The sequence below is a fragment of the Cyclopterus lumpus genome, chromosome 15 (genome assembly GCF_009769545.1).
Source record: "Cyclopterus lumpus isolate fCycLum1 chromosome 15, fCycLum1.pri, whole genome shotgun sequence".
NCBI lineage: Eukaryota > Metazoa > Chordata > Actinopteri > Perciformes > Cyclopteridae > Cyclopterus > Cyclopterus lumpus.
Genome location: NC_046980.1, coordinates 11436655 through 11462225, shown reverse-complemented (window position 1 = coordinate 11462225; position 25571 = coordinate 11436655). Strand labels below are relative to the sequence as shown.

Below are 25571 nucleotides of genomic sequence, written 5' to 3'. Positions count from 1 at the left end.
TCAATACATCTGAACAAATGGTTGGGTTCAAATTCTGCCCTGAAGCAGCTGCAATTCATGTAGAAGTTGAAGCCTTTTGAAATGTATATACGTAATGTATGTATCATACAGGTTTTTTAAGTGGTTTGTTGCCAATGGACAATGTTAGGACAACTTCAAGCTAAAACAGCTGACAATTGAACAACTTGCAGTGTCTTAACCAGTGAAGAGCAGACCTTTGTCAATAAAAACAGGAGCATGATGTGAAAATGAAACTAATGTATGATGCTGTAATGGTCCTTAATGAGAGCTCTTTTCCACAGATTGAACTGAAACAAATCCTGATCTACTGTGACCCTTATATGGCCGAAATGGAAAATTGCTGTGAGCTACTGGGGCCAAAGGTAAAACGCTAAAATCTGTAAAATCTCAGTACTCTTTATTATAAATCAAATGACAACAAGTAGTGAGTATTAATAGTTTGAGACAACATGTATTATATAAAATGCATTTCACAACTAAAGCATTAAATGAGAAGACGCAATATGTTTGCCTCCAAAAGAGACTAGAAAGCATACATCAGAAGGTCACATATCCAAGTACATTCAGCCAATGTATTGGTAACAGAGTTGTTGGTCTCGTCTATGAGGACACACGTCCCAAGATAGAAACTCAATAACAGAGATCCTTCATCACCCTAGAATCAATTCCAGCTAATGTCCCAGTGATTCCAAATGAGAGATGACGTTGGACCCCTTGCCATTGCATGTCTCCATAAGCATGGTGTCCTGTCACTGTAAAATTACTCCGAGGGAATTGTTACAACCTTGAGAGGGACTTAGCCCTGCTAGTCGGCTTATTACTATCCAAGTTTCCCTGCACGGTATGCTTTTTATATTTGTTATTGCAGCATTATTTAAGTATATCTGCTAAAACCCAGGTTAACCTTGTGTTAAGTGCACTGCATGACAGTGAATTCTGGAGTTTTTTGCGATGTTGCTAACATGACCAAGGAAGGTGGCTAAATGGTGAAATTTCTGTATTGATCCAGTGTGAAGCCAAGAAGACCTTTAATGGGACTTCCCCTCCCCTGGTTACAGCCCAGCTCCCCCAGATGCTGTCTCAGCCGGCCTTAAAGTCAATTGACAGATGTCACTGTCCAGCTGAAAAGGTACAATCAATTCTACCCAACAAGGGCCTCTAATTGAGTAAGTGTAATGCCTATTATAACTGAACCAGCACTGATTTACACAGCGTTTACCCATCCTGTGTTGGCACTAAACTACCAGTTAAAGGACAGTTATACAAAAAAAAGTAGACAGTATAGCCTGATGTATAACACAGGTATATTTCTCCCAAACTGTTCAAAGATGGTAAATCTGCACAGTGCTATGAATGTGTGAGAGCAAATTAACTTTTCATAGACTAACAGCCAAATAAACCATGGGTCCAAGATTAGAAGGCTATTTTGCAACTATAGAGAAATTAATGTTGCATATTACAATAGGTTAAAATAACACTTTTTCTTTTCCAAGTAACACTTTGATTCTACATTGCTAAATACATATCAATGTGTGCATGTTAAAACACTTACTACTATAGCCACAAGCTCTCTTTGATTATAAGTCATCTTCTAACCACAATTTCTTCCTAGACAACATTTTTATGATATTGATAAATGCCTTTATTTGTTCTTGGTATTTAATTAATGAGGAACATGCAGGGGTTAAGTAAATGTTATAGCTGCAATATTGTTTACTTCAGTCTAGACTCCAGAAGGTGGGCTACATCACGTTCAACATTCACGATTCACTGTTAGTCGTACATAATTCCGAAACATTCACTGAATCATAGAGCGCTATCACTGGGCCACTGTGCTTTGACCCATGTTGTAAATATTCCCATACTTTTTTTCTCAAATTATAATCTGCTACTGTGGGTTTTTTTCTGTGGCCAGTTCCATTAATTTTCCAGGACAGTTGCAAGGTTTAAATGTGAAGAATGAGAGCAACTCCCTGGAGGAAAAATGTATACTTCGTCAGTAATTAAGTAGCTCTCTCTCTGTCTCTGTGTCTCTACGTTTATCTGTCTCTCTCTCTCTCTCTCTCTGTCTGTCTGTATGTCTGTCTCTCTCTCTCGCTCTCTGTTTTAGTATTAATCAAAGTCATGTTTAGCCATCAAGATCTTTCATAAAGCTACCTTACAATTACCATCACAAGATTCATTTTCTCACAAATCTCCCAAGATGTGTGAATTAGGAAGTCTTACATTTGTCCAATCACTAGAAAAATAGTATCTATGACAGCTCAATAGACAGGTGGAAATATAAATGGCAAATGCCCAGTCACTGAAACGTGTAGGTGTTGTTTGTGTTGGTTGGAGAGCAAGAAAAAACATAAATGACCCACCAAATACCCAGACAAATAATGGTATTTTTCCCAAGAGAAATCACAATGTTTGGAGTACAACATCCCCCTTTTAGCTGTCTGTGTAAGGTTAAAAAAAAACAAGGATGAATGCATTCCGCTATGAATGGGATTCATAGGGATAAACAGGTGGTGGTACTGTATGCCTGATAAGACCAGATGGCTTCTGGGTCAGTGTCTGATTTAACATGATGTAGCTGTGGGATTAAGATATGCAGGACGACTTGTTTTCTGGAAAGCCACTCAGTCCTGGAAGGCACAAAATCTCAAATATATTTATTACTGTTAAATCATTGTACACGTAGAGCTCAGCACGGAAATTTGGAATTGGGGTATTTTCTTTGTGCTGACTACATAGTGAATCATTCTTACTGTCATTGTGTTTAGCATACAGCAGCACCAACAAGGTGCTACTATTCTGGACATTTTAGGTCTGTGATCTGTCTAAAATTGTGTAAATTGAATCTGAAATTAGATAGATTTCTTGATTGTTAAGAAAGCAATTCATGTTTGGCACATAGCTGCTGTGTGTCCAGGCAATGTCAGTAACACATTGTGAATAATGAGCACCATCATCATCATTTTGTTTCAGAAGGTGTCAACTCTTAAAAACAGTCATACATCTCTGTATATTAAATGTGCTTTATGCAAGCCCATTTTTTTTGTTCGGAATATATAATTATATGTACCCACATTGTGTGTGTGTATAGCAACAGATTGCACAAATCAGAATTGTAAATGTGTTATAATTGGCCTCTAATGACTCTTAATGGACCTAGCAGGGATCAGCACTCAAGCTGTAATGTGTGTGTAAATGTGCACTTTGAGTGTGTTGGCAGTCCTGAGGATTCATTACTTGGTGCTAAGTGTAATGACTATATTCAGTGGGCAAGAATGTATCAGGCAATTTTACATTTCACAAAAGGCATCATGTATGGCAGGCACCGTGACATGCTCTTGTGTATATATACATATAAATACACTGCGTTAGTTTTGAACCGAAGCCTAAGAGGCCACCCAAAGAGAGCCTGAGTGCACATGTGTTGTGTTCCAGTGTTTATCAATGATTTTAATGGTTTTCCAGAGGCCCTTCCATTTTTTTCCCCTATTATTTCTGCTGGCCGTGTCTTGCGCTATGAGTCAGTGACTCACGCTGTTAACACCTGAAATCTAATTTCAGGTCCTCAACAGATCAATACTTGGCACCGTTTGTTTGCGTACTGAACAACAAAATTCTCAACAAATCCTATTACAGCCTTGAACACTAAATCAATGAAGTTAAGGAAAAACTTGATCAGGAACTAGACATTGAAGACTAACAGTCAGTTGATAAAACCCCATCTTAGTTTTTACTATGAATTTTTTTCTTTTCTTTCATTTTTATGAAAATATTTGACCCATTGTTCCACTTTGGATTATAGTATGCTCAGGTGTTTTTGATTTGTTTGTCAGAAGGCTGGTGAATCTCAATGGTGAACTGCAACTTAACTGAACTCATGTTTAATTCTGAAGGCGTATTATTTATGATATATGGCTGGGTCTCATTAACATGGAAAAAGTAGACAAATGTGTACGGGGACACCATCTGTGGTTGAAGCCACCTGTGAAACCATTAATAGTAGAGCTCCTTTTACTTTATGTGATAAATATTCAATTGGATGGTTATCTGCATGAGGAAAGGAAAAATGGAGAAAAGGAAAAAACAATTTGGTTATAATAATAATAATAATAATAATAATAATAATAAACCGCTTACAGTGATCAATTTGACTGGGGTTTATTGTTCGGGTATTTTTGTATGTACTGCATTTGGCATGAAGTTACACAAACATACAATTATACACCTAATATCAGGTTGTCACATTAAAGAGTCATTTTCTGTAGTAGTTCATCGGGTTTTTCCTGAATTATGTATGAAAAAACTATTATTATTATTAAACTTATTTTATTGTTAAGAAAAAGCGTATGGCATAAATATCTACCCTACTCCTCCCCATGAGTTCTTCCCACCTCAGGTCTTCAGAAGTTCCTCCTTTTCTTAATGTGAAACTCATTTTTTTTCTCATAATCCGCTTGTTCATCTCCCTTTACTGGCATATAATGAATTGTTGCTACAGGGTGAGAGCTGAAATCAGTGTGGAAAAATACCACAAGTAATCTAAGGTTTAGTCTTGATTGAATAAATCGCAGACAGGGAGACATGTTTAAATGATGATAGAATCAATATCTTTAATGGCACAGCAGCAGCGTTCCCGCCGGCAATTAGCCCTCTGACAGTGGTGCTTTGAGACAATTTAATTTACCTGATTTAGAGTGTGAATGAGTTCCCACAAACCACAGTTGCTGTTTGAAACACTCGGGGGCTTTAGCTTTGGTGACACTTTATTTGACAATTGACCTAGAAATCGATGATCTTGGTTAAACATGGTACTGTAATAGGTTGATATGTATTTGATTTAATAACGCAGGCAGAGCTGCATATGATATGATGGCTAACCAGATGTAGTGTGCTATTCACTGGCATTAGCTAACATTTTAGTGAAGGAAGCAACTGGAGCAGAGACTTGAAGACAACAACATGTTGCTAATCATCCAGTGAATATGTGTCTCATGTCTTGTGGGGTTGGACAATGTTCATGTGCCACTACCACTAGGAGAAAGACAGCAGACAAGTAGTTCATTTTGAGCCATTTGTGCAGTATATCAGAAACATCTTGCTTTGACACAATCACATGTAGTAATTGCTTTTGACCTTGTTGCACAATAATATGTCTGGTATATTGTGGTAGCAGTGGACCTCTGTTTAAGCTTATTTAATTTATATTGATCCCTACATTTCCAAGGGAGTTCCAGTGACTATGAAACAGTGCTGCACTATATTAGATTTACATTCTAACACAGTACACAGGGGTAACAAAGTCAGAGCAAATAGAGTTAATAAGGTAAGCTCACGAGACTTTCAATTACCAACATGATAAGATTAAAAAGTAGTCAGAGTATACTTATTAACAATGTATCCTTACTTGTACGTATTAATCAAAGACATTTGGGAAATTTAGAGCATTTAAAACACCCATAACTAGAAGCGCAGGCCAATCATAGTGACCTTCACAGAGGTTTCCTTAGGAAAGTGTGCGGGGATTACTTTGGTGTTGTTACTCCAACAGAAAGTACTATCCTGCATTACAGTCAAGAGTTTGATGGAGGATTCTAATGCACTGCAAAGGGATTAAACTGCTATGATTAATCCAAAATCCCTCAGGAAATTAAACAGATAAGGATTGGGTCATAAGAATGCAGCTTACTTGAAAGGAAATCCATTTTCTATGGCCTTGCACATAAAGCCTGGTATTACTAGCTTTACAGCTCCTGCATGTACATGCAAAAGAAAAAAAACAACAACACAGGCATCATGGTGAAATTCAAACTTCTTCCCCTTTTTATAATACCTTTAATTAGTTTTTGACCGTCTAAAACTCTCCTGCCCTTATTGTTTGTGTTTTCAATTAGTACTCTCTAATTAAATTCGTACCTTTTGAACCTCGAAAGTGAATCATTTAAATAATTTGATTTAAGACACTTTATTATTTTGCTGACAGTGAATTTTGATTAGCCGTCAAAACCTTCAATTTCTCCTATCATATTCATCAGTGTGAACATGTTATTAGCTTTTCTAATACAAGGTTTTGTCTCTGATTGAATAGAACATTTAAATTAAAGAAGATTTATGAGCACATACATTGCCATATGCTTTTTCTTGGAAGCTTATCTGTTCTTAATGAATCAGCATGAATTTCCTTTGTCTCAGAAATGGAATAATCATATAATTGCTGAGTCCAGCAAAAGTATAACAACTTGCCACGTGCTTAAGTCAAAGAACAGTATTTTCACAGATTGTGCTAAGTATTTATAAAAGGTAGGCTGAGTGTGTTTTCTACAATAATATGTTGATAACTCATAGTTTAGAGATGGTATCTCAGTTACTAGAATGTGTCACATTTACCTATTCTTCCTAAACAAGCCTATTGAGTTTTAGTAATGCAGATGTGATTGTGAATGGACATCACATTTAATTACATTTTTAGCTTACAGCAAGTTCTGTGTGAGCTTTAATTTGTTGGATAACTATCCACCTCCATCTACTCTCTCGCTCTTAACAATACTGTGGACACTCTCTTTCCTTTTCTCTCCTATTATGTCTTTTCCTTCACCACCCGGTATAACGTTATACCCCTTTGACTTTTTTTCTTTCTTTTCTTGCCCCGTCTTGTCTCCTTTTTTTAAATGAATTCATTAAGGAAATACAATGAACCCTAACAAGGTTCAGATTTGTGCTTTCCAGTTGTTTGGAAATAGTATCCTGACCTGCAGCTGCTGAGCCACTATGTCAGCAGTAACGTGTGGAACAGCTGTAGGAGCAAGATCGCTGCTGAAATGACAAGCCGCCATAAAGCTATTCACTAATGTGTGAACGAGAGACCTTTCACTAACTCTTCTGTGTGTTGGTCCCGTCACAGGGGGACACGGGGGAGGCCGGGCCTTCAGGAAACGCAGGACATAAGGTAGGCTCCTCACTGATGAAACAACCCGAAGCTGTGAAGCTGTGATTAAAGTTGTGATTGACATGAACTCAGTCGAGAGCCTCAGTTTTTGTTACGCTTACTCCTTCCCTTAATGCTTTTTGCTTTCGTTTCAAATATACTTTGGTTTTTAATGCATGCTTTTTTTGATGCAGTGAATAGCAGGTGCCACGGAGTGTTTGGTGATTTATGGAATCTGTCACTGCCCGTCTTTGAGTTGATTTTCTAACATCATTGGATTGAATCCCTGGCTTGCCTTTGTGTTGACCCCGCCACGGCAACACAGAAAACAAAGCAATCTCAAAATCAAATTAAATCAGCAAGTGGGTGCTTGGTTGGCGCATGGTGCTGCAACAGAAACGCAACTTCAGAGAGCAGTGTCAGAGTGTCTGGCATGGCCAAGGGCCCCGTTGCCCACAGTTGGCAGAAGGGGATTGTGTCCTTGTCGCTGTAGTAGGAGAGGGTCGGAGACTGGGCTGGCATCTGTGGGTGAACATCAGTGTATCAGTTATGCCCTCTCGGGGGAAGATCTTCACTGTGAAAAACAAATGGCTTGCTGTGGAGTCAGACACTTAAATTCGGAGAAAAGTGCATATTTTAATGGGAGCTTTAAGACTTTCTGAAGTGCTCGTTTTGTAATTGGATGTCGCTGTTACAATCCGAAATAGCTGAGACAATAGCCAGATTTCACATGCTCCCTATACATCACTATTTGGTTGCCTGCTTATTGTGTTGCTGCCATCAGTGAGATTGTCGGACATTAAATGTGACATCTTGGACGCTTGTGTTCATCTCTTTCAGTGATGGGGGGGAGGGGGTGGGGGGTAGGTCCAGTCTTTAGGAAGCCCTATTTTGTGTAATGCCAGGACTTGGCTGTACGTTCCATGTCTTAAAGTAAGAATGTCCTGTAGTAATTCAATGCTTTCGAAAGAGAGGGTATGGGATTGTGATTCTATTCGCAGAGAAATTAAGCAAATGCACAGCAAGAACATATTCATATCTGCTAGATATTTCATTGTATTGAAGAGATCGACTATACAGCAGATGGTTGTGGTTGCAGGTTAGGCATCGGTAAAAAATATGATCTTTCCTGGTTGTGAAAGTTGGCTTAATCCTGGACTTATATCCATAGAAGATGTTAAACTCACGGTGGGGGACATTTGCAGAGGAAGCTTGATACATGTAATATATCGAATAGCACTTAATGGCACATCATCTCTTTCTTTATGAGATGAGGTTTAGGAGCCAGCTAAAGCTGTTTCACTACTAAACAGTGCACAAGAAAAGTCTACACTAAGGGCACCACCAGTAGTATTGAAAATAAAGCTAATACACCATACCACGTTTCATAGTAATTTATACTACCTCAACTCCTCATCGATTCATCTTTTTCGGGCTCTTCTGTCTTAAATGGTGCCCTTGGACAAAATCACACACATTGTCTGACTCTTTTGTTTGCCACAATGTGAGAACAACAATTTCATGCAGCTGTCCATATAAAAGTAATGCTATGGTTGTCCTTGGACAATATAATATGGCAGTTTGCTTGAGCATTACGGGCCAGCTGAGGTCATGAAACTGTATAGGTTACACTCTCATAACAGAGCCAACTAGTTCCAAGACATCTCACATATTTCTGGCAGAGTGTGTGGAAAGCAGGGGCTGGGTAGCTTAAGGAGAATCAGTGATCAGAAAGATATGTGTGGAAAGGAGCCTCTAAGATGTTATATTTGTGGAAATAAGCCTCTATCAGCTTATTCCCAAACAACATACAGTATAATATTACCTACATATGCTTTAGACTTTGCTGGAGCTGAAATGATGCAGTGATATGAAACAATATTGCTGGGAATTTGGTATCCGGTTGCCAACATGTTTGTGTGGTTCCCTGCTAAGCTCGGTTTGAAGGAGCTGCAAGTGACTTTGAGAGCTTGGGATTTAACTTCAATGCACCAATGAGGAGTGGACAACAAGTTATACTCTCACCCCTTTAGCACAGTTTTACTTTCATGAATAGATGCTTTTAGAAAGGATTTATTGTGTACGTCCTGCTGTGACACATGGCTGTGTATGTGGAACACAATGTCGCCCTGGTGGCATGTAGGTATTTGCGTGTGACTGTAGACACATTCTTGTAATCACAATAACTCAATAAAACTCCATGATAGAAATAGCATACTTACACTAAACAGTCCATCTGTACAGTGCTGTGATCAGATTGTGGAGCCTCTTGGTGCTTACATTTGCATGTTTATGTAAATAAACCATTTCCGTGGAATTACAAAAGCTTAGTGCTTTCACTGAGTCAATACAAGAGATATGCTCATATTTAGCAACAATATTTCTTAATGAATGTATTGATTATCTTATGAAAGGGATATCTGATAATCTATGAAAAACTCAAATCAAGATTTTGCGCTCGACACAGTCCCTTTCAATGCAAGATGATCCGAAATTTACAAGGATCTGAACCCTAACTGTATAAGATCTAACCTGCTTCCTGCAAATCATGAACACATGTTTGGTGATGCTTGTCTCTTGCTGGTTTCTGGAGTCACACCTTTATCATATTCTCAAAAATAAGCGGCCTTAATGTAAGCCTTTGTTACTTTGTTGTTGAGACAATTCATTTTCACGTAATCAGCATATATATATATATATATATATATATATATATATATATATATATATATATATACATATATATAAATGCTGATTACGTTAAATAAAAGTAAAAAAACAAACAAGCTTTTTGGAGTGACCATGCCCCTTAATCTTATTTGAGAGATTTTACAGCGATTCTGCTTGATTCAAATAATAAATGTGGTATTAAAGTGGTATTAACTGTACCAAATTAAGACCTTCTGGGTGTAAAAGTGTGGGGGGAAAAAGATTAAGTATAAACTTTCCAAGCGTTCTTTCCTTGCCTTTTAACTTTCAATCTTGTCATTGCAGGGGGAACTTGGATCAGATGGGGAAAAGGGAATCGATGGGGAGAAGGTAAGTACTTCTATCTCCAGCAGACATATATTCCATACATAGCACATCAACCAGATCTAGTTTCGTCAGGGAATCAATTCTTATAGGTTTTTCATGTTCTGTGTGATGCCAAGGGGGTAGGAGTAAAGCGTAGGTTTCTGTGTGGCTGTTTTCAGGTGCCTGTCATATCTGAAGTGGATTTAAGTGTGTTTGAGCCTGCAGTGTCCTTCCGTAGTGAAATTAATAGATATGTATGCTATCATAGGCTTGCATACTAATGTGCTTAACTAATTATTCACATTAGTATAGTCCCTTCTATGTCATTTTAGTTTTAAACTTTATTGCTTGCTCTTAAATCTGACTGTAGTGATAAAACTAATGTATGTACAGTAATGTGAACCACAACAAGAAGTGCGAGTCAATTTATATACTTTTCTTTTACTAAATGCAAATGCACTAGAAGTGATTTACTGTTCTTCTTCGGTCTTCGTGGAGTTATTTGTGCCATTAGCAAATTAGTGCGGTCCTTCTAAAGTATTAGTTAAATCAAAGTATGTTTTGTGTTGAACAGCATTTGTTTGCCCATAATGTCACTCTCTCTCAGTAGATGATAGCTGTGCAGATGGTCAGTTTAAAGTGGCTCAATAAAGGGACTTTCTTTTCATCACCATCAACCCCTTGAGTAGACAAACAGCTGCCGCAGAAATCAGCCTCCCTGTAGTCTGCGGATGTGCCCTCTGCCCTAATAGTTACCCTGAAAGCTGCAGAGAGCTGAAAGAGTATTGAGCTACAGTGTACTGGAAGTAGAAGTACTTGGTATTCAAAAAATATTTTGTTTGAGTAGGAAGGAAGCCGTTGTGAACGTTCAGAATACCGTTCTATGAATGTACTTTTAGTAATGTATTTTTAGTACATTCACAGGAGTGTGTAGGTTCACAGAAGAATCTGTTTAGAAAGTTATAAAGTAAAATAGTACATAAACTGCTGCAGTACAGGGATTTATGACATTCTCTATTCATTTACTTTTTGGATTGCAGGAAAGCACACACACACACACTGGTTGAATTTAGTAATAGATAAAACACAAGTGCAGATTTAGAAATACTGATTCTCTATATGTTTTTCAACATAAATAATCCTTATGTTGTGTTAAAGGTTAAGCTGCTGCGGATGGAAAGGAGAGCCAGCTTACTGTTAGGCCTACTGTGCGCCTCATTAAAGAGAAGGAGGATGTTGGTCCACTTGGATGGATCCGATCGTTCAGGATAGATTCTGTACTTCTGGCTTTCCACCTATCAGTAGTTCCCTGTAGTGCAGTCATTGAAGTAAAAAATTCAGATTGAAAGAAAAAGAATATAATCGATTTATAAACTCAAGCATTAGTTTTTCCTCCCACAACCAACATAGCTCTCTTTGTTCCAAGCTGAGTAGCTATTGGCTGATTAAAAAAGCCAGTTGATGTTGTGTGTATGTTTGTATATGAATGACACAATCAGGTTTATTTATATGGAAATTTGAAGTAAAGCAAGACCACCTACTTGGAAGTTAACACCATTTACATAAAAAACTGACTGATTTGTAGTTATAATATTCAACAAACGGAAACTGTAGCATGAGTGTACATGAGTCCTCTGGTGTTTATTTTTATTGATTGCTACGTGGTGCCACAGCAATCAAAGAGGAACGAGTGACAGAGCTTGTGAGTAGCCTTTCTTTCTTCGCTCACTGATTCAGCCTGGGCTTCAGTTGACTGGACAACATCGTTAGTGGTGCCCAGTCGGAAACTTTGTCACCAGCAATGAGATTCTTGTTCTTATGTCAGTATTCAGTTTGTGTTGAGAAATACAGAAAGGGACAGTTCCAGTTTTCAGCAGGAGAGGTGACTTGTTTTTCATCCCTGTGCATCCCAAAAGGGCGGTTGGGCTTTCTCATGCTCACAAGGCTCAATGTGTATTTCTTAAAGGGGTTTATTTGACTGTGCCTCATCCTTGAACGGTTTGAAACAACAAAAAAAAGTGTGAATACATTTTTTTAGCATTTCCTCCTGCGGGCTTGTTGGTCCAGAATTAAGCACCCTTAATGGATAATAATATACAGCTCTGGGTATGTTTAGCCGAGCGTAACGACAGCCAGTCTAGCTAAATCAAAAGTGAACTAAAAGTGCTTGAAAAAAAAAGCTGCATCCTGTCAGATAGCAAGCCAGTTGCCAAAACATTCAAGAGTCCAGAGGGATTTGTCTTTGAGCTTGGTTCGGGTTAAACATGGCTTGGACGTGCTTTTGTCTGGAAGCACAGAGATGATATTGACGCCTCTCTTTTTATCTGATGCTGAGTAAGGTGGTTCTTTCAAAGGGACAGTTTGGGTGTTTTAAAGTGGGGTTGTATGAGGTACTCATCCATAGTCAGTGTGTTACCTTCTGAAGATGGCGGTTGGCACGCCACCAGTTCGGGGAAAAGGCCAAGAGTACTGCTTAATGTAATGGCTTGCTTACACATTCGTGTCTGGCCACCTCATGAATTCAAGTCCATTAGTCACTCTTCTTGTATCTCTGCTTTTGGTCTCCACTAACTCTTAACTTGATATAGCAGCAAACACAATTGTCTATGTAAAGATACAGTGGAGTAACGTCTACCTGAGCAGAGAATGAAGCCACTCTCCCTCCTCTGTACGTGCTGCCCGCAGGCCGGCTCATGACTGCAACTCTGCACTACGCTCATAAGGCGGTTGCAGCTGATGAGGCCGTCCCAACCATGGAGTCAATGTGGAGTAGTTCCCCCTCAGTTAAACTGTTAGCTCGGCCAGCACTTTGGCCGTTGTTTGCACCATAGCAGCGTCGGCACCGTTGTCTGCAAGTTGCTGGCTCAGCCATTGCCATGTTGAGAGCCGTTGAGAGGCAATAGACATTTTCTTAATCTCGTATGTAGCACATTTTAAAATAGTCAGATTCTCCAATTTGTTCCCAAGCTAAGTTGATTACTTTGTCTGTCTGACATTCTGTACAGGCCAGGTACAGAAGCATTCAGTGGGTTTTTACTGCCCTTTTTGCTGAAAATGACACAGGTAAGAACAGGGAGAGTAAACCAGATTAGTACAGTTGTGGAGCATAAAAAAATAGACTCTAAAATGCTCTGCAGAGCTGAGGGGAACCACAAAGTAGGCTAATATTCTCTGTCGGTTTGTCACCCAGAACAACTTCTTTCACATTCAATTAGTCCTGGGCTCCGTTGTTAATATTGAAATATTGATTATAGCAGCTTTCAAGTGAGGAGATTAACCAGAAATTGTAATTTCCACCCTCAGTGTTTATTTTCTAAGCAAATAATCCCAGTATAGATTTCTGCCATTTATAACAAATATTTTTTTTTAAACCATTTTTTTGTATGCAGAAATTCAGAGAAAACCAATACAATCCCAGATTTAACTCCTTACATCAAATTGATGCATTATTATCAGTATTAGTCTTTTTCACAGTGATTCTGTTTCTCTGGGATTTATTTGATTGTTTGACCTAACCCATGTATTTGATTAATTTGAAGGCAGGACACAGAATAAAATATATGAGGTAACCTAGCCCAATGTCTCATCAGTGAGCATGGGGCAGTAAAGGATTCATGGGTTAAAACCCTTTAGGCCGGTACAACTGTGGTCAGATATATAATTAATATATGATACAATGATAGTGCTACATATAATTGTATCTGTCATCAAGTAGATGATTTAGTTTGATTTGCTTCAATATTGAGAAAAGGCGTAGCTTGTGAATTGAATGCTGCTCTGTGTAACTTACCATCTTTGAATGCAAACAAATAAATAAAAAAATGGATGTCGCACAAATAAACTTTCTTGATGATTTCAGTTAACCTATTTACTGCGAGGCTGTAATACCTGATGTGTCCCTTTACTGATATTTGCTCATATTCCATTTTTAAAGCTAGTATGTTATTTCAGGCGCGAGTAGACACCTGAGAACCCAGAATTCTATGTATGAGCATGTGATCTAGTATCGTTTTCCAGATACACAACATGTGGGACAGAGGGAGTGAACACTATGTTATATTGTGAGTAATCCAAGTTACATTTGTGGATACATGTTCAGTTGAAGAGTGAAGTGTTGTAGAAAAGTCCAGCTACGCTGGCAGAACGTGATATTTAGAAGATCTCTGACTGAGCTCTGATACCCTCACACAATGACCCTTCATTTAGGTTACCTTGGAAACTATTCATTCATAGAGTGTAAAGACATGCTATTGAGCTACCTTTTTCATCACTCAATGTGATTAATGTGATATCAACAAACAGTATGCGGTGGTGTATCGCTGAGCAAATGGAAAGTCACAAAAGGCATTTCCTGCTGTAACCTCCCTGGCATTTGTAGGCCGGCACTCAAGATATCTATGTTACTTAGAGATCCTGTTCCACAGAGCTTTAACGGCCTGCCATTCAGTATTACAACACTTGCCCAACAGAATGTTCTCAATACATACAGTAGTACATCTACAATTTTTTATTTAGCCTCTCCCTAATAGGCCAAACCCAGGTTGCGATGATTAAATTGTGTATAGTAACTCAAATGAGCAATTATTCTACCTCTTGTCAGACAAAGGCTGTGACCTGTAGCCGATCTGGCTGGTAAATGGTAGAGGTAAACATAATTAGACTGTATTTGTACATCCCTGCTTCTCTCTTGCTTTAGTGCTCCTCGGCTGGGGAGTTGCCAGATTGTCTTGTGGCCTCACCGCTACAGGAGTGAGGAGACACAGTGGTGTGTGTGTGTAATTAGCAGGGAAGTGTACACAGCTCCCCACAGTGTTCTGACCTCGTGCTGCAGGAACGACAGACACCAGCATATTCCCAGCTCCTTCTCCCCTCCTTCATCCTCCCCTGTAAATGATACAAAGCCAACATATTGCACCACAAGCTCACAATATATCCAGCCCTTCTGGTCTACATCTCCCTCCACGTCATTGTCCAGATTAGACAGAGGGCAGCATTTTACCTAGGCTATGATAAGACAGGATAATGAAGAAAAAAACAACGTTCTCTTCAGGGTTCAATAGATGTTTCATATTTCAGAGATGGGATCTTCTTAACAGTAATGAAAATACATCATAGTTGAATAATTTAGTGTTGCTCAACTGAGACTATCTAGTAGTTTAGATTAACATATCTGTTATTGCTTTGCAAACTACCACATTTAGCATTTACATTTTAAAGAATCTTTTTTATACCTTCAGATTATCTCAATACGGTAGGAAGTATTGCCTAGTTTTAAAGAATCGTGATACAGAATATGACATATTTAAAAAAATAGGTATATTTTCCCTATCTATCTAAATAAATTAGACATCTAATTTATTTAACTGATACCAAAATAGCTTTATTATTTCTAACACCCTATTTCACTTAAATCTCTATGTATCTCTATGTGGAGCCTTGGAGAAGGGAGAGAGCAAGGAAAATAGTGACATAAATAAAAATTGGCAGGTAACGCCTGACTGCACAACTTTGTATAATATTTGCAACGGTGGCAAAAAGCCAAAAGAAATACAAAGTAGATTTTGGCACAAGGCAAACCTTGTCATGTGTACATTTTATTAAATACAGTATTTGTTTATATGAACACATTGAAATATTCTGTAATTAAGTTAATTAACATATAGTATATTTAGATATATATTATTAAAATGGCAATACAATTGCCCATAGTGTGAATCATCACTTAAAAGGTTGTTGACAAAAAAAAAACGGGATGTATTCTTTATTTTGACAAAAAATGTTTGTGCCCCCAATACTAAATACCAACAAATATAGTTAACATATTGAAACAGAAACTCTGAATTAATTCAGAGAGCATAGTGTATGATAACGGCTGAGGGAGAAAAGGAGACAATTCGAAAAAAAAAATGTGTGTTTTTATTGTGTGTGTCCCTGAGTAAGATTTAATGCTAAATGTGCAAGACTGCCAAGAGCCTTCGCCAAAAGAAGTGAGATATCACTTTTAATTGCACTGGCTGTTATTATGTATATTACTCCAGACAAGTCCAGATGCTGTGCAGTTCTACAGGTTCTACCAATGGCAATATTGCAGTCTTTGAATTATCTGAATAATCACACAGTTGAGTCAACAAAGATACTAATTTGTCTAAGCCAAAGCATCTTTTGTCGTGGTGAATTAAACTGCAAGCTCACATGTGAATTTGAGCATCACTCAGCATAAGTTGAGAGAGTGCATTGTTAGCATTTTGGCAAACTTAATACATTCTGGAGCTTTTATGTTAAACCATTTTGGCACACATATTAGCCCCAGCAGTTGCAAAGTGTAGCTATATTGTAAAACAGGGTCAGCAACTATCATTCAATATGGTGAGAGAGTGACTTGTCTTGTCTGTTAAGGACGCGCGCCCTGGGAAACATAACTCACCACCACCTTGCATACGTTCATTCCAGTTGCATTAGTTTGAATGATGGTAGTTCCCTGTCAACTCTTCTGTAAACATATTGTCTTGTTTCTGCAGTCTAGGGGAGGATGCTGGGGAGGAGAAGGTCTTTTTGCAACATAAAAGCATAATCTTAAATATTTATGATTTAAACAGAACACAATAGTATTATTAAAATGGATGTATAGTAGCTCAAAGGATTCATTTTAAGTGTGTTTTTGATTTTCTTTTATGTCAATTGTCAGCTTTTTGCAGGATACTTATGTTGAGGTCATGTATATAGTGTATATTAAAATAATAATTCCCTCTGTCTCCGGACGGAGTTAAGCACCGCTTCAGATGAATTGCAAGCATAATTTAATAGATTTGTATTTGTTTATTTTACCTTTATTTAACCAGATGAGTCAATTGAAAACCAGTTTTCATTTACAATGACGACCTGGTCAAAAAGGCAGAAAAAGGAAACAAGTTGTTGCAATCAAATAAAACATAGAAACATCTCGATCAATGTCATACAAAAATTACAACATCATAATATGTACAACATATTGTGTATGTGTTCCTGGAGAAGCAAACTCAGAAACAGTTGCAGTGATCAGAGACTATCATTGGTAATGAGTTATTGGAGGAGGTTAACAGAGTTTTAGTTTCTTCTGCAACTCATTCCAGTCCCTTGCTGCAGCAAACTGGAAAGAGAAATGGCCGAAGGCGGTGCAGACTCTTGCAATGACCATGTTGATGAAATTGCTAGAGCGTAAATTGATGCTGAAGTATTTACGTCGACATTACTGAAGTGAATAACATGGAGTAATGCTGTTTTGTAAGTGTGTTTAAATTTGCTCGTCATAAACACAAAGCTTTGAATGGGAACAAACGTCAGCTTATATCTCAAAATAACAAGAGGACGCCCCATAATGACTGGAAAGGATTACTCCAACAACAAAACATGTTTATCCGGACACTTTTCACCACAACAACGAGACAAGATCTCCTCATTAAAACAAAGGTGGCAACATTCTGACAAGATTAATCAAAATCTATTCTGTAATTGGCAGAACCTGAAGTTATTTACATGCTTGTTATCAGGTGAGACTTGTACTCTGAGTCTCCTTTGTTTCTGCCTCAGCTTTGGTAATAACTCAGAGGCGAATTTGCTTCTGGATCCCCTTGTGTCGGATTGCCGCAGTAAAGAGGTTAGGCCGTCGATTTGAATAAAGAATTGGGCTCTCATGGACAGCATGGGACAGCTGCCCTATTATTAACAGTGTGTGTGGGCAGAGGGTCCACATAAAGTGATACAATCATGTCACAATCATGTCATCATAAGCCCAATTTATAGGCAAGCTGCATTATGTGATGTTACCACAAGGGCACTTATTTTACACCAGTATTACCACTGCTTCTGTTATTTTTCTGAATGGTAGGGTTTAATATGAGGCTTGCAGGGAATGGGCAAATAATTAGCCTCTAGTGGAGCCAGACGTAATGTGACAGAGGCAGGTAATCATTTTCTGCAGATATATAATTCACTATTTATAGCCTTTGTAATTCTAAATTTAACCATGACAAATGATTGTATTTCTGAATCATTTTACGGACCACTCACACTCCCCATCTTTCCGAACCCAAAGAGCTGCTGCTACTGGCCCAAATGTGTCACACCTAAACAACAAGGCTCGCTGCAAATGTGGCCTGTCAATATGTGTCAAGCCTCATTCATCAGCGATCACTCTTTATCTCTGCTGTCACTCCTCTTTCACATTTCACCACCGAGAGGCTTGACTTTGCTCAAAGCTTGTGTCGTTCAATTGCAGCCCCAGGTCCACTGCTTCGGGGTGTAAATGACAAACACAGTCCTTGCTAAACCCAAGTGTGTGACATGGGAAAATCGAGACGGGGTTTGGGGCAGACGCAGTGTAACCAGCTGATTGGAAATCTCTCAGTAGATTGTTTTTGGTACATGCTGCACCTAATGATTGACATTATCTGCTCTTCTCTCATTAACTGGTTGTGACAGGCATGATAATGACAGGCATGATAATCTCACACCTGCATGAGATACTTGTCTACTGAGTGTCAACATTCTGACATACAGTAACACATGTTGGGTTATTTTCTTAACCAGGTTTGAAGCCGTAACTCTCACTAAAAAGAAACGTACTTCAATAGATTGTATATTTCTTGTTCCCAGGGTCTAAAAGGTCACCCAGGGCCAGTTGGTTCAGTTGGTCCTAAAGGAAACAAAGTGAGTGAGTCCGCCCTACAGACTAGCCCGGACAAAATTGCACCATAATTGTTTTCGTTATTCTTTTTTTTAAATGACAATAGATACTTCAGAGAATCTGCTTGACTTTCATGAGCTGTAGTCTCAATAACAGGTTTGCCCATCTGTTTGAAGTGCTGCTATGATTGCTACTCCAAACATGGCCAGTCAAAGAATATTGTTATTGCTATCATAACTTAGAAATAACTTATTGATGGTCCTATAGCGTAGCTTATAGACCAGCTGAGAGAAAATGTTCCACTCACTATATTTGGAGAGTATTTGTATATTCATAGGGATAGCTGTTTGTAATAGACATAGCCAACAAAATCCCTTTATCTTGCTCTGAGTTTTTTATTAGACTATAGCCTACAGCAAAGACGTGTATTGCATATTATTGCCTTCTTGTTTGAGGATTCCTTGCAATATGTTTGACATTTGGTCCCAAATATTAGAAATCCAAGAGTTACGTAGGTATGTCATGTACAGTCGGCTATGACAGGTTTCATAATCCTGGGATTTAAGGCAAGCTGAACGTCTTATCTGTAAACCATTTATTGTCTGTTCACTGACATCACTGACATGAATTAGATAAACTCTTGTTGCAATGCAGAAAATAAGTCTGTTTTAAACTGTTCATCCCATTGTGGGATTATCTTCCATGCATGAGATGAAATGTTTTTCCTGTAATTAGTTGCCATATCTCCAGCTCTTTCATTTTCCCTCCCTTATTGGGGCTTTTTGTTGTTGTTGCCTTTTGGAAGAACTCATCACATAATTGTAGGTGCAATGCTCTCTCTGCCAGCCTTGAAGTTATAATGAGGTCTGTGTGTTTCTGTGAAGACAACAGAGAATCCCAACGTATGTTATCCTATTTTCCGGATGGGATGGTGGCGATGGGGGTGCAGAGAAGATTTGTTTGTATTGAAACTGACAGAGGGAGGCAGATTTGGAAGCATAACGTAATGAGTCCCTTGCATATCCCATAGCAGGCATATTTTAGCTGTGACATTCATTTAGACAACAAAATGGATATGAACTACAAACAGCATTTTATCACCTTTCATCCACATCTGATAAACAGGTATTGCTAGATTTAAAGTTCACTGATCCTAAACTCAATACTTAATAAAATACTGTTGGGATTGCGGTGTGAAGGGGAGATACTGCAAAAATATTGGACAAGGATACATGAGTTTTATCTTAAAAGATAATAAAACAAGTGATGCAGTAAAACACATGTTATATCATTGCTTACATTGGGTTATTGAGTCCTTCCCTTATATGCCTTTTCTTGACTGGCTGTATGTCACAGTCACCAAACAATGTTATCATACCTGGACATTGTTAATACTGTACTGCAATTTACATGATATAGTACGGCTGTGTTTATTTTAAGGCCTGTCGCATTTAATGGCACCCCATGAGACTATCTGACAGTTTGAAAGTCATCAGACTTCATTTCAAGACATATGTAAATACCAAAGTGCATATTGAGATAGTACTAAAAACCTGACCTTTTTATGACAAACATTATGGCTAGCCTTTAGGCTATATGTTTAAAAATAAAACATATATTGTTTAGATTTAGTAGCTGTAGCCATTTCTAAGGCAAACAGAATGTTAACGATGCAGTTGACTGACGTTTTAAGACCTTTTTCCTAATTATTATCTTCCTTCACAGGGTGATGACGGTCTGCCTGGAGCTCCGGGGCTGCCTGTAAGTTCACACTGTTACATTTACATCTCATTATGCTGTAGGGACATTCAAAAGAAGTAGAAATATTGAAATGGACTCATGAGGCTGTGACCTGAAATGGCTGGACTGAGCTTTGTAAATATCGCAGCGTTTGGGCCGACCAGGCGCTACAGACAGTGTTAAAACATCTGGCCCACAGAGATGGAAACAGAGGCACTCGGGTGAGCAGTGTCTGTGTCACATTACCAAACCTAGGAATGGGTCAAACAAGGAGCAGATAGATAGGGCTCAGTGGGCCTCCTCACTTGGGACAAAAAGGATAAGGATGAGCAGCCAGGCAGAGAAGAAGGGGTGGAGGTTGACAGGTAGTCGCAGCCTGTATCCCACATGGGTGAGACATGCACTTTTCGGGTTGATGATTGTCCCTCCTGACTTTGCAGACACCAGGGAAGAACAACTCCACACTTTATGTATTTCCATCTCATAATTGGACTGGCTGTACTAGCGCTTTCTCTGTGGTCTTGTAAAATCGAGAGGACAGAGAACATAACCCAGAATTGTGCTCATTCCAGTGCACACACAAATTGAAGGTACATACAGTATGTCAGCGGACAGCAAATATATGTACTAGCGGGTGCTTCCAAAGTCACCTATCATCACATATAGTGAATGTGTGGGCACAGATGCAAACACACACAGACTCTCGATGCATTGTAGCCAGGGAGTTGACTGCTGCTGGAGATTAAAGGTGTACTGCGGGTGGTTAGCTAATTATGTCCACATCATGTGGGGATCTGCCTGCCAGTTTTAATCACCATTGGAGTGATACAAAAAATGTGTCCCACTGCTTCTGGCTTGGCCCTTTTATGTCACCACAGTGCCTACGATACCCAGAGAACACTGCTGCCATCCATTAGTTTTTCTCCAAAGCTACTTTTACATTTATAAGGACAAGCAAAACAACAATCGTTTCCTGTAAAGAGAACATGGTTTTTACAAAAATTCCTCACATAATGCCAGTAAATTGGATGGTGAGTTTGAGCAGAAAATGTTGTAAGAAAGTTATTAAAGTCGTGGGTGAATTTACATTGGACATTGTATTGCTTGAAACCCAAGGTCACAACTCTATTCTCACAAGCCAACAAAAGTTGTACCACTGGACATGAATAATTGATTCATGATCAAAAGCACTGCATGGACTAAGCCATGTTTTATTTAGGGTGTCACAGGTCAGAGCTGTCACTCTTTTCTTATAGGTACAGCTGCAAATAACTTGGGGCTGTCAGCCTCCTTGTTCATTTTTCTTCTAACATTGTTCTTTTATTACATGAGGCCTCTGACTAACTTGAAAGACATATGTTATGAATGTCCATTTCTGCAGCTTTTTCCAAGAAAAGTCAACAGAGTTTGACTGTTGGATGCCAATTGAAAAAGGACACCAATTATTCGGCCTGTATTTGAAAGCCGAGATGTTGTATGTGGCTTTGTGTCCATTCTGTGGTCTGGTGGATTGATGTCTCTGTCTGCCCTTTCATGACAGTGACCAGCAGGGTGTCTGGGGAGTTGTAATAGCCATGCTCTGACTTCCCTTCAGGTCTTCGCAGCCAAAGATAATTACCGCCCGACCAACTGCGTTGCTTACATATAACTGCCAAACATGTACCATTTATAAATTATGTTAGTCTTGTTTTCACACTGACTGACTGACTGATTTTGATTGTTTGCTTGATTCCTAGGCTGACAAAGAATGTCTCAACGGATATCAGGTATCTAAGTTGATATTGTTTTCATTAAAAATATCATTCTTTACTCTTCAGTTTATGCTTTTGTTTTCTTGTTAACATAACTCGGTATTTGTCACATTCAGGGCCCTTCTGGTGACAAAGGAGAGAAGGTAATACATGAATTGCTTCATTTAATTATAGTATCTCTATGTTTTTCACGTTAGAGTGCACGTATATTGTTCTTAAGCAATCAAGTACAACTATTAGGTTCAACAAGCAATTATTGAAGAACATAACTATATCTTTGCACAAGAACTTCCAAATAAAATCACCACTTAGTATGTACCTTTATTACCTTAGTAATTGTTCCTTATCAAGATACTGTGGAGAATAATGGGATGACGCTTTGATCAACCAAGGCTGAAAATTGCCTATTAAAGGGATCCTGGAGAAGTCCCCTTGAATCTGGTAATGGGCAAGCATGGAAACTGCAGCTGTACATACACCCTTCTATATATTCATGCAATTTTAACCAAACTAATGCTGCCTTTCCTATCACTGCAAATAAGCCCACTGGTTACCCACTGGTCTGTTGAGAACATGTGGCACAAACATCTGTCTGCATCAGTTTTTTCAAGAATCATAGAGTAATATCTTCCTGCAATACCACATAAACGGAGCACCCAATTCACTATGATGCATGTCCTATTCCCCAGGGATTGGCTGGGGTGCCGGGTCAGCCAGGGGAACCAGGCAAAGAGGGCAAAAGGGTGAGTAAACACAAACAGCCCACCAGTCGTGTGGCCTGGTGAGTGGTTGTACTGACTGAGAGGACCTGGCCTGGGAAAATGCCAAACAGCAGCTGAGTGGCTGTTGTTGTTTTAGGGGTGGTGAAGATGATCTGTTGCAGAGAGAGAAGAGATGGGTGGGCTTGTTGACAATGAATCAATGGGCATCAAGGCCATCGGGGTCACACACAGTTTGACCGGCATCACACATTGTAGTTTCCAAAAGGCCAGCTTGATTTGGGAGAGAGACGGTGCCCATGACTGAATCAACTGAAACATTACAGCAGATTTATTTATCTGTCACCTCTGACTGTAATGGCTGTAGTTAGGAGTTGTCAGGATTTGTAAATCACAAGTATGTTGTGGTGGGCTGAAGAACAACAGCAAGAATGCTGTTGTTACCAGACATCACAGCTGAAAGGCAATGTTCAAGAACAGGTGGAGAGAGTGTCCTTTTGTGTCCAGCTTTGTGTAAATACCTTCACCTGTGTCACTGTGATTAAAATTAGGCTCTTCCGACACAGTATTTCGGCTTATATTCAAGAAAACGAGCTGTAGAGCGACCATATGTAGATCTGGCAAATGTTCCTCACAAATTAAGCATTAGCCAAGATGATGCACAATACTCGAAGCATCTGGACACAAGTATCTCAAGAATTCCACCCTTCTGTGAACACACTCAAACTCAAAACCTGTTCCCATAACATTAACAATTCATGACCTGTCATCAGTTATATTATTTCTCAATGGATCATTTCCCACAATGCATGAAGTAACAGAATCTAAAATCTGGAGCAGATGTTTCTTTTGTTTTGTTATGCTGTTGTCTCTGTACTTCATAAGCTAGTTGTTATTTCATACCTAACCTGACTTAAGTAGGGACAGTGCGTCAAAGGGGCAGCGATAATGGACACTACGATGAATCTTTCAATCATAATTGGTTTTGAGGAACCACTCTGTGCTTGATGTTGTGGCCTCTTGGTTTCCTATACTCGTAAAATGTATTGCACTAGTTGTTTCTTTGAATATGTTGTTGGTAACACAGCCACAGGGCTTTAAGCTGGCCCTTCCAGACTCCCTGCTGTTGTTGTTGTAGTAGTTGCTGTTGCTGAAGACACAGTTCTGATCTATTAATACACTGTCTTTGACTTCATGGTGACTGTTAATGTGCTAAGGTTTCAGCTTATTCTTAGCTCAACGAGCCACATGTGGCCTCGAAGTTGTTGACCAATCGGTGTTTCTGATTTTTGACAGCCTATTTTAGGAAGGTAGACATGTATCATTATCAGGGGCTAGCTAGTGGTCAGCTGATACAGCAAGAGATTCTCACCCAATTAGCAACTCTTGTCCACGCTATCAACTTATTGGTTCTACACAAAGCTGTAGCTGATATACAAGTGATGCAGAATATCTTGACATAGACTGACCACTCCAAAACCTTCATAGAATAGCTGGAAGTAGAAAGCTTTCATAAGGCCTTAGATTCAAGCCAGACCATCTCTCACACTGTCTACTTCAATTTATTGTTGAGGAAAATACAAGCACTCTAAGCTATTTAGATTTACTCCAAGGAGATGTGGAGGGCATATCATTGAGAAGAGGAATGATGCCATATTCACTGATCCTTCTCTGAAGCTCAAAGCAACATATGCAAGAGCAGCTATCAAGGGCAGTCACCCAACCCCCTCTGGGACCCCATGTGTAACATTCACAGAATCCTGATTTTATATTATTACCTTGATGGATGACTAATTCAGTTTCTTAGGGTGGAGGTAAGGGCAAGTCCAACCATATCTAGGAATTTAAGGGAATGTATTTTCCCCACATTACACATTGCCGTCAATAATAATGTGAATGGCTTGGTTTTATCTATTATGAATGGCATTGATACAGAATGGCAGTCAAAGAGTATGATTTTGGGTTTCAGTGGCACATTACAGCAGATCAAAAAAGAAGACGGGGAGCACCAGTAAAAAAGAAAAAAAAGGATATGTCCCCCTAACTGCGTTGTGCTAAAATATGAATCAGGTGCTCTGAGGATGTGCTACGCTCCGTGTTGTCATTGTTGGCTGACCCTGTCCGACACAGGTTGAGGGAACAACCTTGGAATTTCATTTGTAAGCCAAGTATTTGGTATTCTCGTACAGCGTGCAGAGAAGCGTCTGCTTGACATCCATCAATATATACATTTGAGGGACTGTATAATAAAGGGTTGTGTGTATGCAAAATCGATATGCAGAAAGCATTGCGAAAGTACCAAATGACGTATTTCTTCATGCTCAAAATAGGACTGAAACCCTACGCTTGCTTGGTCAACACACACTGCTTCCTTGAAGCCAAAGTACACAGGAATGCCACGGCAAGCTTTGGTTTATTCATGTTGTGCCAAGTCTTCCCAGCATACTCTGCTCCGGTAGTTGGCACAGTGTTGTGAGTGGGTTCAGTGCAGGCATGGGTTTACTCCTGGGCAAGGCAGTAGGTTCCTGTGGATTAATAAGTAATCATCTTAAGGATTCCCCCATTGCGAGGTGGGTCTTGGAGTTTTAATCCACGCATAACACCACATTAAGCCTTATTAGCGGTATAAATGTACCTGTATAGAAAAATAATTACATATATATAAATAGATTTATTTATTATTTATGAAAAAACGATTAACTTTCTTCTTCGATGCCTTTTGGAGCATTTTGCTGAAT

The 25571-nt window shown here is 39.0% G+C and overlaps 1 protein-coding gene across 1 annotated transcript in view; it reads left to right on the top strand.

The window, feature by feature from the left end:
* LOC117743616 (collagen alpha-1(XIX) chain) overlaps window positions 1-25571 on the top strand; it is a 91599-nt gene that overhangs the window by 10921 nt on the left and 55107 nt on the right. The window contains exons 7-14 of the mRNA XM_034551244.1: window positions 303-383; window positions 1031-1150; window positions 6923-6967; window positions 9941-9985; window positions 20349-20384; window positions 22100-22129; window positions 22231-22257; window positions 22804-22857. Coding sequence (XP_034407135.1) covers window positions 303-383; window positions 1031-1150; window positions 6923-6967; window positions 9941-9985; window positions 20349-20384; window positions 22100-22129; window positions 22231-22257; window positions 22804-22857 — 438 coding nt within the window. The remainder of the gene's footprint in view (window positions 1-302; window positions 384-1030; window positions 1151-6922; window positions 6968-9940; window positions 9986-20348; window positions 20385-22099; window positions 22130-22230; window positions 22258-22803; window positions 22858-25571) is intronic.